Source organism: Ambystoma mexicanum, chromosome 10 (assembly GCF_040938575.1).
Source record: "Ambystoma mexicanum isolate Mex_15411 chromosome 10, UKY_AmexF1_1, whole genome shotgun sequence".
In the NCBI taxonomy this organism is placed as follows: Eukaryota; Metazoa; Chordata; class Amphibia; order Caudata; family Ambystomatidae; genus Ambystoma; species Ambystoma mexicanum.
In genome coordinates, this window is record NC_090932.1 from 1,646,785,766 (window position 1) to 1,646,802,635 (window position 16,870).

At 46.3% G+C, this 16,870-nt stretch overlaps 1 protein-coding gene across 6 annotated transcripts in view; it reads right to left on the minus strand.

Moving 5' to 3' along the window:
• Positions 1–16,870, minus strand: part of EP400 (E1A binding protein p400) — a 1,542,855-nt gene that overhangs the window by 133,089 nt on the left and 1,392,896 nt on the right. For all 6 annotated transcript variants that reach the window (XM_069620067.1, XM_069620064.1, XM_069620063.1 and 3 more), the window contains 3 exons: positions 14,112–14,269; positions 13,612–13,785; positions 2,170–2,344 (listed from right to left, as the gene is read on the minus strand). In XM_069620067.1, the coding sequence (XP_069476168.1) occupies positions 2,170–2,344; positions 13,612–13,785; positions 14,112–14,269 (507 nt within the window). The remainder of the gene's footprint in view (positions 1–2,169; positions 2,345–13,611; positions 13,786–14,111; positions 14,270–16,870) is intronic.

Sequence of the window (16,870 nt, forward strand, 5' to 3'; positions counted from 1 at the left end):
ACTTCAAAGAGCACATAGCAAGGAGATACCAAACATTCTGTCCTGCAAAAAAATCCAGCTCTTCATCCCAGAAAACAACTTGAGAGCTGCTGTCCAAGCCATGGCCCTCCCCCACCTGGATGTTGCCAATGCCTTGTTGGACGGCTTTCTGTTCTGCATGTTGTAGCACAATTCACAGGACCCTGAAAATTCAATCACTCATCAAATTGCACTGGCTCCCGCTGCAAATCATCTTTAAATCATGCTCTGTCCTCTACAAGGTTGTCACCCTGGAGTCCCCAAGCTACCTTACCGAGATACTCAGCATCTAGGGTGGCCTACGATCCACCATTAGTACATGTGCATACTTGAACTCTGCAGGAGCAGGAAGTAAAATAAAAAGAGAAGACAGCCTGTTTCTACGCCCAAGACTCTGGAGCCTCCTCCCCATAACCATCAGGCCCCTCCGCCCCCTCACTTCTACAGTTGAGAAAGGAGTTTAAGACTCGTACCCTTCAATGAATGACTCCTTCCTAACAGCAAGGTCCACTCCCCACCATACCGGAGACTGGGGAAATGGGATCCCCACTGTTTCCTCTGCTGGTTGCTGGTAGATACATTTGCTGACAATTGCCATCCCTCGCCTGTTAAATCCCATGCCCTTTCTCTGCTCACTAACCTTGTTCTTTCACCTATGATTGTAAAGCACTTTGTTGCTTCCTAAAGCTAGGTCTTCGCTCAAATACAATATAAAGAGGTAGGAGCCAACGCCCACCCAGTAATCTATGGCAGGATCTTCAGCAGCGCCCATCTCATCAGCAGTGTTCATGTGACTTCAAAAGCAGACCAGAGGAATGGCCAGAGTCTCCCACTGACTTACACATTCACCTAGGGCCTGGCTAAGCTAGTTTTAGCTTTGGATCTCACCTGTGGTTTAATGGAGGTCTCCATATCGTGGTGAAAAGGCCCGTCCTTCCTGGCTGCCAGGACTCCCAGGAAAGGAACAGGCGGGACTGGCCGCCAGTAAGGCCAGACCGAAGGATAAATAAAAACTTCCACGGGGTAAAAAGAAAAAATATATATACTTTTGTCACCGGATAAAGGTTCAGTGTAGGTGGCAGCTTAAGATGGTAATCCAGTTCCATATCAAGCAGTGATGAAAATGAGGAGAGCAGGAAGAATAGGAACTCTGAGAACTGGAGCAGCAGTGGCCGAAGAGATGGAAGAGTCGCAGAAGGAAGCTTCGGCAACGAGTAAGCCAGAGGAAGTCGGACAGGGAGAAGAGAAGTAGCACAGCAGTGTGCAAGGGGAGTACTAGCGTAGAAGCAACGAAGTTGCAACACAGCGAGCTGCATACCTGCTCTGCATTTGTCTGTTGCTGAAGCTACTCCCAGCGGTGCGCATGAAGTTCCGGCCGCGTAGCGGCCATCTTATGGCTGGCAAATAGTGGGTCCTGCAGTGCGGTTGGCAATGGGGGCCGCCATGTAAAGGTTGGCAAGCACAGGACATTGCTGAATGGTTGGTATGCGGTAAACAGTTCCATCGATCTCACACCGACCACCGTTGGTTCCGGGTTGTAATAGCTAGCCCATGAACACACCGGGATGCAGCATTCAGATATTGGCTGCCAGCTAACCTGGACAGGCCAGCTAAACTCCAAAACACCCAGGTATGCCTCGAAATTAGTAGACTGGGGAGTCTCAAAGCCTCCAACCCAGCACAAACGGGTTTAGACTGAAACATATGATGCTTTTGTGGCTCAGGTTGAGCCAGTCAGCAAAATAGCGATTTTGGCCATGCCGCATATTTCACACAGACAGACAAAACAAATGGTGTAGACAAAGCATACTTTGAGCTACTACCAGCCTACTCCCAAAACTCATTTCAGGGTGATGCAATCACCCTGTGAGCAAACTTAAGTATTAATAAAGCACCTCTGTCCTGGTAGCTTTATTGGCTACCACAGGGCAGCACACCAACAGGAGTTGCAGGGACAGGGGGATTTCAGTAGAAGTACCTATGAGGAAACAAAAAGTAGTAGGTTTGAAAAAGCCACCAAAATATTAAAAGCACCAAAAATGGAATTCTGCCTGAACAGTGGGTGTAATGAACATATAGCCCTTTTCTTAAAACACAATGTCCAAGTCAGCAGATTTACATGAAAACACACTAGATACACATGTAAATTACCTGCTGCTTTATGCGGCTGGCCAATGGCGACGCTTATTCCAGCAACAGTAACGGGGAGGGTTGGAACTCCGGCAGATGATACAACAGTTGCTGGGACAGACACCACTGGTGGTTTCGTCAGTGCAACCTGTGCAGTCTGTGGAGACTGAGCCTGGATCTGGCCCTGAGCCTGGAGCTGAGAAAGAGAAAACAAAAAATAAATAAATAAAAAAAATAAAATAAAAAGTTGAAGTACACAAGACACGTATATCGCACAAGTGAAACAAAGTAAGCCTCAAAGTAACTCCCCCCTCATCCATTTCAAGAGGAAAGAACTGCATGAAGATTGAAAATCAAATTAGGTTTTAGTTACCAAAGTGGCTGTCCCTATCGTCACCACCACTACTACATAGCAGGGTTTGAAAATGCTGGGAGCGAACGACTGCTTCTAACCTAGGAGAGCCGGTTTGGCTTGAAACAGGAAGAATTACTCACCATAGAGACTAGCGTACTCTAGTCCATGGTCCCCTTCCCTCCATACCTGTGGGCATTCTGTCCTATGGTACATGACCAGAGCCTTTTGTAGCACCATCTTAAAAATATAATTAATTTCGAGTTTACGCGGGCCTGACGCATGCACAGCCACAAGCTTCGACTCCCCCCAAGCCCTGTCTCCGGGCCTCGTGCCTCAGTCCTTTTCCACCAGTCTAGGTTGGCGCATAACTGAAGCCAAGGTATTTTAGGGGGATGGATGTTAGGGAGATTTATGTTTATGCTTCATCCCCTCTCCTAGTGAGAGCCTCAGCACTTTCTGCTGGACTTCTGGACCTTTTTCTTTAATCCTGAATGAGTGGAGCCTTTTTCCACTCACTCATTCATTCATTCTTTTGGTCCTGTCTTTATGGAACTCAATTCTTTGTATTTTACCTGTCCTATGGAGCGTATTTTACTCCATAACTCTTAAAGGCATCTGTATTTTACTATTGTAGCACACAGCTCCTTCTGGGCAGTGTTGCTGAGGATCCTTTGAGATTATTCTCCTTATCCTAGAGTAACTACAGTTCTTAAAGATGGAGAGATACTTAGTATCTCTCCTAAAACTGTATAGTCAGGGATTGGCACACACCACCTTATGTGGAGTGCAAAGGGATACCGAGAATACCCCTTCTCTCTGCTCCTGTGATTTAAGTCACATAGACAATCTCCTAGTTATAGCTGGTGGCAGTGGACATTTTCTAACAAATTGTGTGATTTTTCTACCACAGGCTATGGCTATAGCCTCGGTAGTGCACATATGGGCACCCAAGCACCAACTTGGGGCCTACCTTCTTTTTTCGTCATTACTAGCGTGCTTGTTCTTGGTCACCCCTTCTCTTCTACCATCCTAGGCTGGGGTGGCCTATGGGCGTGTCTTGCCTTTGGCGGGAGCCCTTGGGTGTCTCAGGCTAGGCTCCAGAGAATCGGGGCAGGCAGGAATTGGGGGAGGAGTTTTTCACCCCCCTGTCCTGTGTCTGCCCGAGTGCCTGAATGGGACCAGCTCCCACTGGGGAGCCCCTTTCTGTAAACTGCTGAAGAAGTTTGCAGGGGAACTAGAGCTGGAACTGTAGAAAAGGTGAGGCTCCTGGGGTGAAAATCAAGTCGACCACTGGAAGCTGAGGTAACCGACGAAGAAGACTACCAGAGACGCCTGCAGATCATCTGAAACACTGAAGCGATCACCGCTGTCCTGACCCTGTTTTCTGTGCGACAGTTTAACTCCAAAAAGGACTCCTTCGCTTTGACTGGTGGGAACAACCAGACCCAAGACGAACTTTGACGTGAGCCATCTTCGAGGTCCTGTGAGTTTCCAGAGCTGTAGAACCCCAATACCAGGAGACCTTAGGCCCAATTCAAGTGCAACTCATGGAAAGGCCGAATCCATCCACATTGTTGCTGAGCCCCCAAGGACAAACCAGAGATCTGATCCAACTTGTCCAGACCCCCATCAGAGTGTGGGACCGCAGTAAGCAAAGAAGATTGACCGTGCGTATTGCATCCTTTATTGGGGCTGCAGAAAAGCGCAAAAAACAGTGACAAGAGAAGTTGATGAAAGCCATGCCACAGGTCCTCCCTTGAGACTGCTGCTGAGAGAACCCATCTATTGTCATGCCTTCAGTCATCAGACCAAGGAATGCGGAGCTCGGGTCCATTGATGTAACACTGCAGAGCATCCACTGCAAACGTTTTCTTCAAACCTAGGGTACTGTGAGGGAAAAGGGTACTGCTTACCTTATTCCAGAAAGTCGCTCCAGAGCGTTGCTGTGCATGTAGAGGTGTCCAGGGCAATACCCTTGTTAGAGAGAATGTTCATTTATGTGCTAATTCCCTTCCATTTTAGAGACCCCCCACCCCGCTCTTTTCTGGATTTAGGACTTTAATATTAACTCCCGAGTGAGTGGGACCTTTTTCTTACTCCCTCCTATGTTTTTCCCTGACTAGAATTTTATCTTTTCACTGTTTTTGGAGTCGGACAAACTTCATAGGTATCTGCTTTGTGTATAGTGACACACAGTACACTCAGTGCAGTGTCACTGAGAAGTCTCTTGGATTTCTCTTAAGTTTTAAAAACATTTTCTTGGGTAAGCGCTACTGTTTGCAAGAATAGTAAGGTGAAATTGATCTTAACTTTTTACTTTGTAGGTCCAGCGCACACCATCTTATGTGGAGTGCTGGGGGTTAACTAGTAGCCCCTTATCCTACTTTCTCATGTAAAGTCTTTTGTAACTCATACTAGTTTAAATGGCTGGTGGCAGTGGTTTACCTTTTACTACCAGTTTTTACCGCAGGCGGAACCCTCAGCTGCAGTACAGCACCAATGGTGACCATTTTGTCAAAATGGCCCTGGTCGTCTTTTTTCGCCATTTTCTGTTTGTGAGGTCTTTCTTGGCTTTTACTCAATAAACTGAGACAGGTTTGAGCCCTTAGTGTGTTTTGCCTTTGGTGGGCTTCAGCCCTGAAGCCTGCCCCTTGCCTCCAGTGCATTTGGAAGGACATGAAGTGAGGGAGGGTTCCGAAACTCCCCTGTCCTTTGTCTGTAGCTGTGCCTGAATGAAACCAGTCCAGATTGGCCGGCCGGCTGGCTGGGAAGGACAGCCACCCTGCTAGGTGATTGACAGCCTAGGTCGGTGATTGAATGAGAACAAGTTTAAAAGGTGAGGTTCTTGGGACTACCGGCAGAGCGGACCACTGGAAGAAACACCCGAAGATGAAACCATGTAGAGAAGCCTGCTGCAATCCCCTGGACCTCGAAGTGCCCAGTGAAGCCCCGCTGCTGTGCTGACCTTTTTCAAAATCAACAAGAAGCTCTGAATGGACGACTTCTCCCCTTAGGCCGGTGGGACCCACTATCCCCGAGACTAACTCCATTTTGATGCAACCCCCGACTTGCTGTGACTCTCCTGCGCTGCAGGCGGCCAATGCCAGGGGTCGAGTGTCCATTACCGAGTGCAACGTCTTCCACGGAACAAACGTTAGGGAGAATTCTCAGGAATTTGCCAATTCTCTCCACCCTAGAGACTCCCCAGAAACTGTGCTGGATTTTGAGGACTTGATTTTTTTTTTACCTGGCGACAGAGACCCTTTTTCCCCACTCTCTCGTGTATTTTAAATGTGATTTCTGAGCTTCGTGTTTCTTTTGGTTATGGAGCCTGACAAACTCCATAGGCATATTTTACATTGTGTCACACAGCACCTTCAGATTTCCCAAAGGTTTAAATGCCTTCTCTGGGATAAACTACTGTTTCCCAGAGCAGTAAAGTGAAATTGACTTTACTTACAATTTTAACTTTCTAGACCCAGCACACACTATCTTACGATAAGGCGCTGGAGGGGTTACCTAGTATCCCCCCCTTTGTCTAGCTTCTCATGTAATAATTCTGTTACCCTTTCCTCACTGAATGGCTGGTGGCAGTGGTTTTGTTTTAACTACTGAGGTGTGCATTTACCGCGGGCTGCGTTCGCAGCTACAGTAAAGCACCCAAGGGTGTCATTTTTATCAAAATGGCCCAAGTCCTTCTTGAAATTTAGTCTGCGCGCCAAACCAGGTTTGGTCCCATTGTTCGCTTTCCTTTTGGCAGGATTCACGAGTGAAGCCCGCCTCTGGCTCCAGGTGGTCTGGGGTAGGCAGGAAGTGAGGTAGGTGCCCGAAACTCCCTGTGCTTGGTCTCCTAGGAGACCCAAATGCACTCTGTAGTGATTGGCCGGTTGACTGTCCAGCAAGGACAGCCACCCTGCTGGATAATTGACAGCTAGGCTGGAATGAAGGTGAGAGAACTGAATAAAAGGCAAAGCTTTTGGCTTGGAAGGCAGAGTCGACCACTGGACGAAGGAACCGAAGAAGAACTTGAAGAGGATGCCTGCTGCAACTCCTGGAACGTTGGTTTGCCCGGTGAAGCCCCGCTGCTGTGCTGAAACTCCAAATTCGTATCGACAAAGAAGCCCCTGCAACGACAACTTCTCCCCTTCAGTTGGTGACTTACTCAAAAGTAAGTCACCTGGACATCCTTCTCGGAGCTGGTTGAATTTCCACAGAGTTGCTGCTGGAAACCGTATAGCCAGGGAGAGGAACACAAGATTGTGTGCATTCCTTTTAAGCTGGCCTAGAGCTTTTTAGGGAGAATCCTCATAAATGTGCAAAATCCCTTCACCTTCGAGACCCCTAGCAACTTTGCTGTATTTTTGATTTTTTTCTTTTTACCTGGAAAAAGTCTGAGCCCACCCGCCCCCCCCCCACTCATGTATTTTGATCTATGTTTTACTCGTGTTCTTTGATTATGGACTTTTAAGATAACTCCATAGGCCTCTTTTTCATGTGTGTTACACAGCACCATCAGTGCAGTGACACAAGGATGTCTTTTTAAAGTTTCCAAAGGTTTAAATACCTTCTCTGGGATAAACTGTTTCTCAGAGAATGTAAGGTGAAATTGACGACTAGTTTTTTTAAATTACTAGACCCAGCACACACTATCTTCGTATAGAGTGCTGGAAGGGCTACCTAGTATCACCCCCTGACCCCTGTGTCTAGAAACTCATAGCAGTCAAATGCTACCCTTTTCTACCGAGATGGCTGGTGGCAGTGGTTTTACAACGAACTACCATGTTTTTTCCCGACCGCGAAATCTGGTAGCTAAAAATCGCGGGAGCCATGTTTTTCAAGATGGCACCTTAAGCTCCTTTGTTTAAACAGGGCCCGGTCGTCTTTTTTCGCCATTTCTTTTTTGGAAAGGTCCTTCTAGTGTTTATTCCTTCGCCTTTGGCAGGCTTCAGGAGTGAAGACCGCCCTTGGCGCGCAAGTGTCTGGGGTGGGCAGGAAGTGAGGGAGGCACCTGAAACGCTCTGTGCTTAGTCTCATAGGAGACCCAAATGCACTCTGCCGTGATTGGCTGGATGACTGTCCGGCAAGGACAGCCACCCTTCTGGGTGAGTGGCAGCAAGGCTTGAATGAATGGGAGAAAACTGTTTAAAAGGGGAGTCTCTCGGACTGGAAAGCAGAGTCAACCACTGGAACAAAAGAACCAAAGACGAGCTGGAAGAGGACGGCTGCTGCAACTCCTGGACCGTTGGTTTGCCCGGTGAAGCCCTGCTGCAGGTCTGAATTGCCAAGTTCATCTCGACAGAGAAGCCCGGTCAAGGACGACTTCTTCCTTTGAGTTGCTGGGACCAATCAACTTGTAAGCCACCTGGATACCATTCTCAAAGCTGGTTAGGATTAACTAGGGGAAGGACACCAGTTTGTGTGCTTGAATTACAGCTACTCGAACTGAAGTGACTCCATTTTACCCGCATTTTCAGACGATCCCGTGCAGTGCAGGAGTTCTCCGACATCCTCCCTCTTGTCCCCACGACTGAGGCTCAGGAACAGTGAGATCTGCAGGAACTGCCAGGAACCAACGTCTTCAGCTGCATCTTTTGCTTCATACTAAGGTACTGTGCCAACCCGACTGAGAGAACGCATATCTCGCATGTAAAAGTTGGTGAAACTTTCCCAACTTGCAGGCCTAATCAGATTGTGACCCAACATAGGATTCTTTTTCGTACAAACTACTTCTGAGAACTTTTGCAAAGACTTTACGGTTTACTTCAAGAACTGCTATTTCCTATCCAAGACACTAGTCCATTGACTTTGGCCTAGCCCTATTGAACTGAATTGAGTCCTCTAGTGAACTACAACTATTCGCACTGCCTAAGAAAGTATTTGTGATCTATTCTGCTAACTTGTGCCTTTTTACTCCCATTGAAACTAACTGAAATGCCATTTTCTCCTATTTCAGGGGAGCCTAATTTGTTCAGAAACTCATTGGTTTGTTATTGAAGTGTGTGTGTATAACATTAAGTTGCCTCCTTCTAGTGAATGTATTCTAAATGATTGTGTAATAAATTAATAAGTGTTCTAGCAAGAAACCTTGAGTGTAAGTGTCGACTTGAACCACTGTGATTGTAAGATCTCTATGTAACCTCTTGTACTGCTCACATTCCCTCATGAGATAAGCCTGGCTGCTCAGCTCGCTACCACAAAACTGTGGTACAGACTTATAGCAAAGGTTGGTTTTGCTTACACCTGTAGTCCTAATTGTATGTGGTGGTCCCTGAGGGCACTACATACAATTCTGCCTAACACCTACAAAGAGAAAAGGTAAGTAAAATCAATTTCACTTTACTATACTTGAGAACGGTATTTCACACAAGAACAGGTATTTAAACCTTATGAGAAATGTAAAGGATTTCTCTGGGACACTGCACTGAAGGTGCTGTGTGTCACCATACAAAAAGTAGATGCCTATGGAGTTTGTCAGACTCCAAATACAGAGGAAACACAATCCAAATCCCATCCAAACAAGAGAGAGTGAGGAAAAGGTCTGACTCACTCTAGGATTAAAATTAAAAAGACCTGAAGTCCAGCAAAAGGGAGGGTCTGTAAGGTTGAAGGGAATTCACACAGAAATTAGAATTCTTCCTAAAAGCTCCCTATATGTGTTCCAGCATTAGGCCTGAGCGAATGATATGGGCAAACTCCCAACCACACAATTAACCCACTCAGCCTCACAGGATTCAAACAAGACTTAAGGTAAGTATTACCCAAGCCAACACATTTTCTCAGCAACGAAGAAGAGCTTGGAGATGGTTGTCTTCCTGAAGCAGCACAGGACCCGGGTCCTTGGGATCTTAGTCTGGAGACTGAAGAAATGGACACTGAATGGAAACTGGCAGCAGCAGTGCACAGGAGAGGCCGCCACCAAAGGACGCTTCAAGGCTTCTGGTGGCTCCACGGCCTTGGCTCCCTTTTACAGGAGGCAGATGAACTAATATCGCTGGTTGGATTCTCTTCACAATCTTGGTCCTGAAATCTGGTGCAGGGACTTCAGGGATTCGAATTATGTGTCTGGAGTTCTAGCAGGAGTCTACCAAAGAATCTGCAAGTTTCGGGCTTCGAAAGTGCATGCACCGCACTCGGGCTTGAGGTCCCATGGTATGTTTGCAGCCCAGGAAGGTCACGTCGAGGCATTGCTCATTTTGCAGGTCTTCTTGAAACTAGTGGGTCTCACCAGCCTCGGGGAAGGAGTCGTTCGAGACCCCCAAGTCGATGGAAAGGCAGGGTTACATCAGGCTCTGGTTACACAGCAGGCTCTCCGGTTGCTGGAACTAGCTACAGAATTCTTTTCTTCATCTTCCTCTTCGGTTTCAGCTCCAGTAGTCAACTTATTAGCATCTTCCAGGATCAGAGTATTGATCAGGAACTACGGCACAATTTCTGCAAACTCTCTATGCAGTCTACAGAAAGGTGCAGTATGGCTGTCCAATTAGGACATCCAGCCCCCCGCCCCCAGTGGAAACCGGATCCTTTTCGGGCAAGGTGAAAGACAAAGGGCTGCAGAGTTTTGGACTCCTCCCTTCCCAGACACTCTGGAGCCTGGGTAGGGAAATACAAAGGATTCCCGCTGAAGACAAAACTTCAACTGAGGTCATTCCCGCCTAGAATGGCAGAACACGACCCAGGAAACAACAAGCCAACAGGAAATGGCGAAAAAAAGGAATCCTCCATTCTAGCAGAATTGTGACCATCCTGATCATTACTGAGGCTGATCTGACAGCCTGCGGGTAATAATGACTAAAAGTCATTAAGATATAACCTCTGCCACCAGCCATTCAAGTAAACTTGCACATGTAACAAAAACATTACCAGGTAAGTAAGAAAGGGGCTACCATTGTCCCCCCCCCCCAACCCCTCAGAACTCCACATAAGGTGGGGTGTGCTGGTTCATTAAAATAAATGTAAAGTGGATGAGAATCCCACTTTACTTCTTGGGAAAAGTAGTTCACCCAGGAGGTAATAAGAGCAATTAACAAGGGAAGCCCAAAGGGGCAACCTAGCCTAACCCCAAAAGTTAAAGGAAACTAATTCCAATCACACACTATGGAGAGACTTAAGAAGGTCACCCATTAAAAAAAAATTTAAAAAAAAAAGAAGAAAAAGACTAGGTGAGAGGAAAAAGATTCACACTCACCTAGGAATAAAGGAAAAAGAATCACAAAATCCAGCAAAAAGTCCTGGGGTTGACACAGGTCAGGAAGATTTATCACTGAAATGAAAATCTTGCCCAACACTAACCAGCCCAGTCCACTTTTCTTACAGAGCCACGTGAGCGCCTGGAGACCATGCAAATGACAGCGGGGCGCGGTGTAATCAACAACCATTCCCATCCAACCCAACGCCTATCCTTGGAGTGGATAACTTATTGCCCTTGTTGAACCTTTAATGATGGACAGTGGCTGGTGAAGGCCTGTAATTATCCTCTTCATTCAACCCCAACGCCTATGCTCAGTGCTTGAAGTGGGATAAGAAATGGGGGGGGCCTCTAGCTCTACGTGATGCACATTATTGGGGGTATGGCCTAAAAGAGGTCTGGTAAACCCTCGAATCATGAAGCCTTTAAACTAGTTTGGGCATACGTAAGAGTGACCCAACATACCAAATCGAGCTTTTGTATATGTTAGGCAAAGTTTGCATGCAGTACCCTTTGGGACCACAACACACAACTAGGACTACAGGTATAAGCAAACCAACCTTTGGTACTACACGGCTGGTAGCGTTGCTGAGCAGCCAGGCTGATCTCAAGCGGGGTATGTGAGCTGTTATGTTAAACAGAGGCTATAATCACAAGAACTCAGCTAGACCCTTACACTCAAGGTTTCTTGGTAAAACAGTTATAAAACATTCACTAGAAGGAGGCAATATATATCACACACAAATATACTTCAGTACTTTACACTGTATGTTTGAGGCATTTAAACTACTTTGAATGCCATTTTGCTCCTACTTCAGAGTACGTTGAAGTAGGAGCAAAAAGGCATAGGTTAATAAAAAGAAGATTACAATTATTCTTAGACAGTGCAAATGTTTTGAGTTCACCAGAGGAGTCAATTTAATGCAATAAGTTAGGCCAAAGTCAATGGACCAAAGTCTTGTATAGGATAAACCATAGTTTGTCTGGTAGTTAAACGGAAAAGTCTTTGCCAAAGTTCTCAGAAGTAGTTTGTAAAAGAAAGAATAATATGTTGGGTCACAAGCGGATTAGGTCTGCAAGTTGCAAAAGTTCCAAGCACTTTCGCGGTGAGAGGTAAGTTCTCTGACAGTTTTTAATCAGTACCTTACAATGAAGAAAAAGATGCAGCTGAAGACTTCTGCTCCTGGCAGTTCCTGCAGATATTGCTGTTGCGGAGTCTCAGTCGTGGGGACGAGGAGGACGACACTGGGGGACTCCTGCACTGGGACTGGTCAAAAAGCTGGCAAATCTTCAATTCCGGTAGGTGTAGTCAAGCACACACACTGGCGTCCCTCTCCCTGGTTATTCAGTTTCCTGCAGCACTCTGAGGAAAATACAACCAGCTCTGAGAATGGTATCCAGGTGGCTTAGTGTCGAGTTGATTGGTTCCACCAACTCAAAGTCCTTGTAGGGACTTCTGTCAAGGTGAACCTGGCGATTCGGACCTGCAGCAGGGCTTCACCGGGCAAGCCAACAGTCCAGGAGTTGCATCAGCCGTCCTCTTAAAGCTCATCTTCGGTCCTTTTGTTCCAGTGGTCGATTCCGCATTCCAAGTCAAGAGACTCTCCTTTTATCCAGTTTCCTCCCATTCATTCCAGCATAGCTGTCACTCACCCAGGAGGGTAGCTGCCCTTGCCGGACAGCAATCCAGCCAATCACTACAGAGTGCATTTGGGTCTCCTAGGAGACTAAGCACAGGGAGCTTCAGGCACCTCCCTCACTTCCTGCCCACCCCAGACACTCGGGCGACTGAAGCCTGCCAAAGGAACAAAGGGACAAACCTAGTTTGGTGTGCAGAGAGTAACTCTAGAAGGACCTTTCCAAAAAGAAATGGCAAAAAAAGAAGACCGGGACCGGTTTAAACAAAGGGGGCTCAGATGCAACTTGAAAAACATGGCTCCCGCGATTTGACGTTACCAGTGTTCGCGGTCGGGAAAAATCAAGGCAGTTGTAAAACCACTGCCACTAGCCATTTGAAAGGAAAGGGTAGCATTTGACTGCTACATGAGTTTCTAGACACAGGGATACTAAGTAACCCCTCCGGCACTCTATAGGAAGATAGGGTGTGCTGGGTCTAGCAATTAAAAAAGACTAGTAAAGTGAATTTCACTTTACTTTCTCTGGGAAACAGTAGTTTATCCCAGATAAGGTATTTAAACCTTGGTACAGCCTAAAAGGCTTCCCTGTGTCACTGCACTGAGGGTGCTGTGTGACAATTGTAAAAGATGCCTCTGGAGTTGGTTAGACTGCAAAACCAAAAAGAAACAAACACAGAAAACACATTGAATTGAAAAGTTCAAAGTCCCAAAGTTTAGCAAAAGAGCTGGAGGACTCTAAGGTAGGAGGATTTGGTACATTAATGAGAATTCTCCCTAACAATATTCTACTTTAAAATATATTAAATATAATAAATGTGCATTAAAAATAGACCACAATATATTTATACAAAAAATAAAATCAAAATAGCTCACTGCACCATACAATCCCATACACTATCTAATTAACATTGTAATGACAATATTTTAATGTGTTGCAATAACCAAAACTGCGTGAAAACCCAATTAAAAATGTATTTAACTGATGTTATAAACAGGAGATTCAATGACATGTACTGGTGAAGAGCACACTGTCCCTCCGCTTTATATTTACATTACTGCAAGGAAGAGATATGGTTGGGAAAGTCAGTAGGAGAGCATAGAGGAGCCCCGGCTCAAGGGCAATATCGGCTAGCCCTGGCCCACTTAAAGCCCGACCTGAGCTGTAAGTGAAGGCTTTTTTTACCCTACCTCTCACGATTTTCACTCTATTGCATGGCAGGCCACATCTGGCTCTACTTATTCTGCACAGTGTGGCTGTTCCCAGGCGTTTCTGTACGGCAACTCACCAGGCGCGCGACCTGCAGGTTGGTCACTGTGGTGCCGGTTAGGACGGTCCCAGTAGTGAGCTGCTGTGTTTGCTGTTGTGACACCTGCGTCGTGTGAGGCACCTGCACCCCTTGCTGCACATTTTGCTGCTGTGGAAGCTGCAATTTCTGCTTCTGCAACTTGAGCAGCTGCTCCTGATGACAGAACAAAAGAAACAAAACACCGTCAAAATATCATCCAAGCACAGAAGCCATCGCAGCAGAGGGTTGCAAGCCGGTGCTGGTATTCCTAAAACTTAAATTACATTTAAAGTGGAATAATGCACTGTTGGACTTTGGAAACGCGTCTTCTTCCTACCCACTGACCTGTGTCAGCAATCAGGTGGCTTCTATCAGCTCTGAGAGGAATCTTTATTAGACCTGCAGTCCCCTTTAAACCCCAGTGAACACAAGCTTGCCATCATCCCGCAGCCCAATGGGAAACCGTGAGGCTAATCCTTCTGTGGCATTCACCTGCTTACCTGAGAGATCTTCCCGACTGCCTTGATCTGGTTCGGAGATTGGGCCTGAGCTTGTGCCTGCATCTGTGACACTTGTACCTGGGCCTGCTGCTGCCGAAGGAGCTGGAACTGGGCAGGCGTGATGGTTTTACCAGTGAGCTGAACACCAACGGTGGTGGCTGCAGAGAAACACAAATGCCACATCACAAAGCAGGTCTAAAACTTAATAAGTAGAGATGAGGGCGTGATCAACAACACATCACGCTTGCATACAAATGTGGCTGCTTACACAGTTAAACCGCGAATAACAGCTTGAAAATGTGCAAATCACTACAAATAAATAAAAACAAATATATGTGGAATTTGAGTGGGCGGGTGGGTGAAGTGGAAGTCTGAGCACATGGGGGGGACATTATTTATTTGAATTTGTATAGCGCACTACAGCCCAAAGGCATTGAGGCGCTGTTACATGAAATTGTATTGTTTACAGCAAGAAAAAATGCTTAATTCATAGTAGTTGCTCATGGGTTACACAGAGCATAAGCTTAGTTGTCATTACAATTAGACCTGAAGGATGAGCACAGTCAGGAAAAATACATTATAGATTTCAGATCTTACCTCGGAGGGACCAAGGAAGGGAAGCTATGTTCATACAAATAACATCGTCTAAATCGCTTTGCGAAAGGTCGAGCGTGAGTCAATCCCCCCAATGTGATGTGGAAGTGGGTTGCAGCCATGGTGGGAAAGCTTGTACCCCCAGCTCGAACTCTCAGAGTCTTGGGAGCAAGATTATGGACACTTTTATGAGTAAAGGCGATAGCTTTAAAGATGATCCTTTCTTTGTCGCGAAGCCAGTGGATCCGTTTCCTGGTGTCAGAGATATGCTCCCTTTTAAAGATACCTGTTGCGGCCCTAAGAGCATAATTCTGTACTATTTGGAGCTTAGAAATATTTTTTCCAGAGGTCCCTGCAAAGAGGGCATTACAATAGTCCAATCAGGAACCTATTATTGCTCTTGCAATAGCGAGACAGTTCTGTTTAGATAAGAAGGGTCTGGCAGCATTGAGCAATTTGGAGTGGTATGCAGAGGTAGGAGCAATAGCATTGACATGTCTGTCCATAGTAAGGTTGGAGTCTAGAAGTACACCCAACATGGGAAACCTTGATTGAAGAGTTATCAATGAGGAAGGAACTGTATTGTTTATCCAGTCTTCCGATAGTTGCAGGGGATCCAATAAGCAGAAGTTCAGTTTTCTCAGTATTGAGGCAAAGTCAATTTTCCGCCATCCAGGTTTGGATAGTTGGGTAAATGGAATTGAGGGTGTTCATGTTGAACTTGAAATCACCCATAAGGGGGATTAGCACCTGCGTATCATCTGCATAATTAGTGTATGAGATGCCGAGGGCGTCCAGAATGCTGAACAACGGCCTCGTAAATAGGTTATATAAGGTAGGCGAAATGCAGGATCCTTGTGGAACGCCACATTTAATGTTGCACAGGCTGAGTCAGAGAAGACTTTCATAACCCTTTCCTGAAGAAACAAGGTGATCCAAGCACAAGCCTTAGTGGAGAAGTATGCCGCAGAGGAGGGATCATGGCAGACTATTATGATCCACAAGGTCAAATGCTCCAGATAAATACAGGAGTAACAGGAGCACCGGTTTGGCTGCATCACAGAAGTCATCTATTAGATTTTTTAAGTCTAAGAGTGCAGTTTCGCTGCCGGATTCTGGGCGGAAACCAGACTGCCGAAGGCCCAGAAGATGGTTGGCTTGAAGGAATGTTTTGAATTTGCAGATAGGCTGCCTTATCCGGGATTTTTAATAGGAATGGAACTGTAGTGATAGGTCTATAGTTCCCTACGGCCTTGGGGGTCAAGCAAGGGTTTTTTTTTTTTAAAGGAGAGGGCGTACCCAAGCTTCTTTAGGGCCAGTTGGAACATGGCCAGACTGGAAGGATGCATTAATGAAGGCTGTGATGAAAGATGCCAAGGTAGGGGCACAGTCTTTAATGAGCTGCGCCGGACAGGCATCTCCTTTGCAGTTGGAGGGTTTAATAGATTTGAGGAGTGCCAGGACTTAAGGTTCACGGATCTCCTTGAATTCGAATGACGGCGGTCCCTCAGATCCAGGTTCAACAAACTTATTGCTATGTAGGTTAGCAATTTGGTGGCTGAGAGCCTGTTGATGTACGAGAATTTTACTTTGTAAGGTGTCAAGTTAATCCAGCAAGGCAGCTTGGATAGTACACCAATTGGTGTCCTTAAGGAGAGTCTGTGGGAGGGTGATGGGAGATTCCAACTCCCTAAAGAGGGCGAAGATGTCTTTAGTCCCTGATTTAGCATTTGCAATCCTTGTGTCAAATGAGGCTGCTTTGGCTTTAATAATGACCACCATTCCTTGGAGACATCTTTGAAAGTCAGCTTGGAGGCCTCATTTGGTTTAGCTTTCCAAGTGGACAGGGCTTTCCTCTTCTTGCCCCGAAGCTCAAGGAGCTCCTGAGTGTACCATGCATTGGAATGCTTGGACCGCTTTGCTTTCCTAAGCGTGAGGGGAGCAATAGCATCCACCGCTTGAGTGATTACAGATTTGATTGTGCAAGCAAAGGACCTCAGTCATGGGAACAGGGGGGATGAAATGCAGGCCCCAACAGGTACGGAGTAAGCTTCTCTTTTGTGAGATGACAAGAACTTCTAGTGAGAGCCGATGGGAATGGGGTCACGTGCTTCGGTGGTCCGTTCACGATGTTCAAGTCAAATTGTGATGGTCTGACCGTGGAA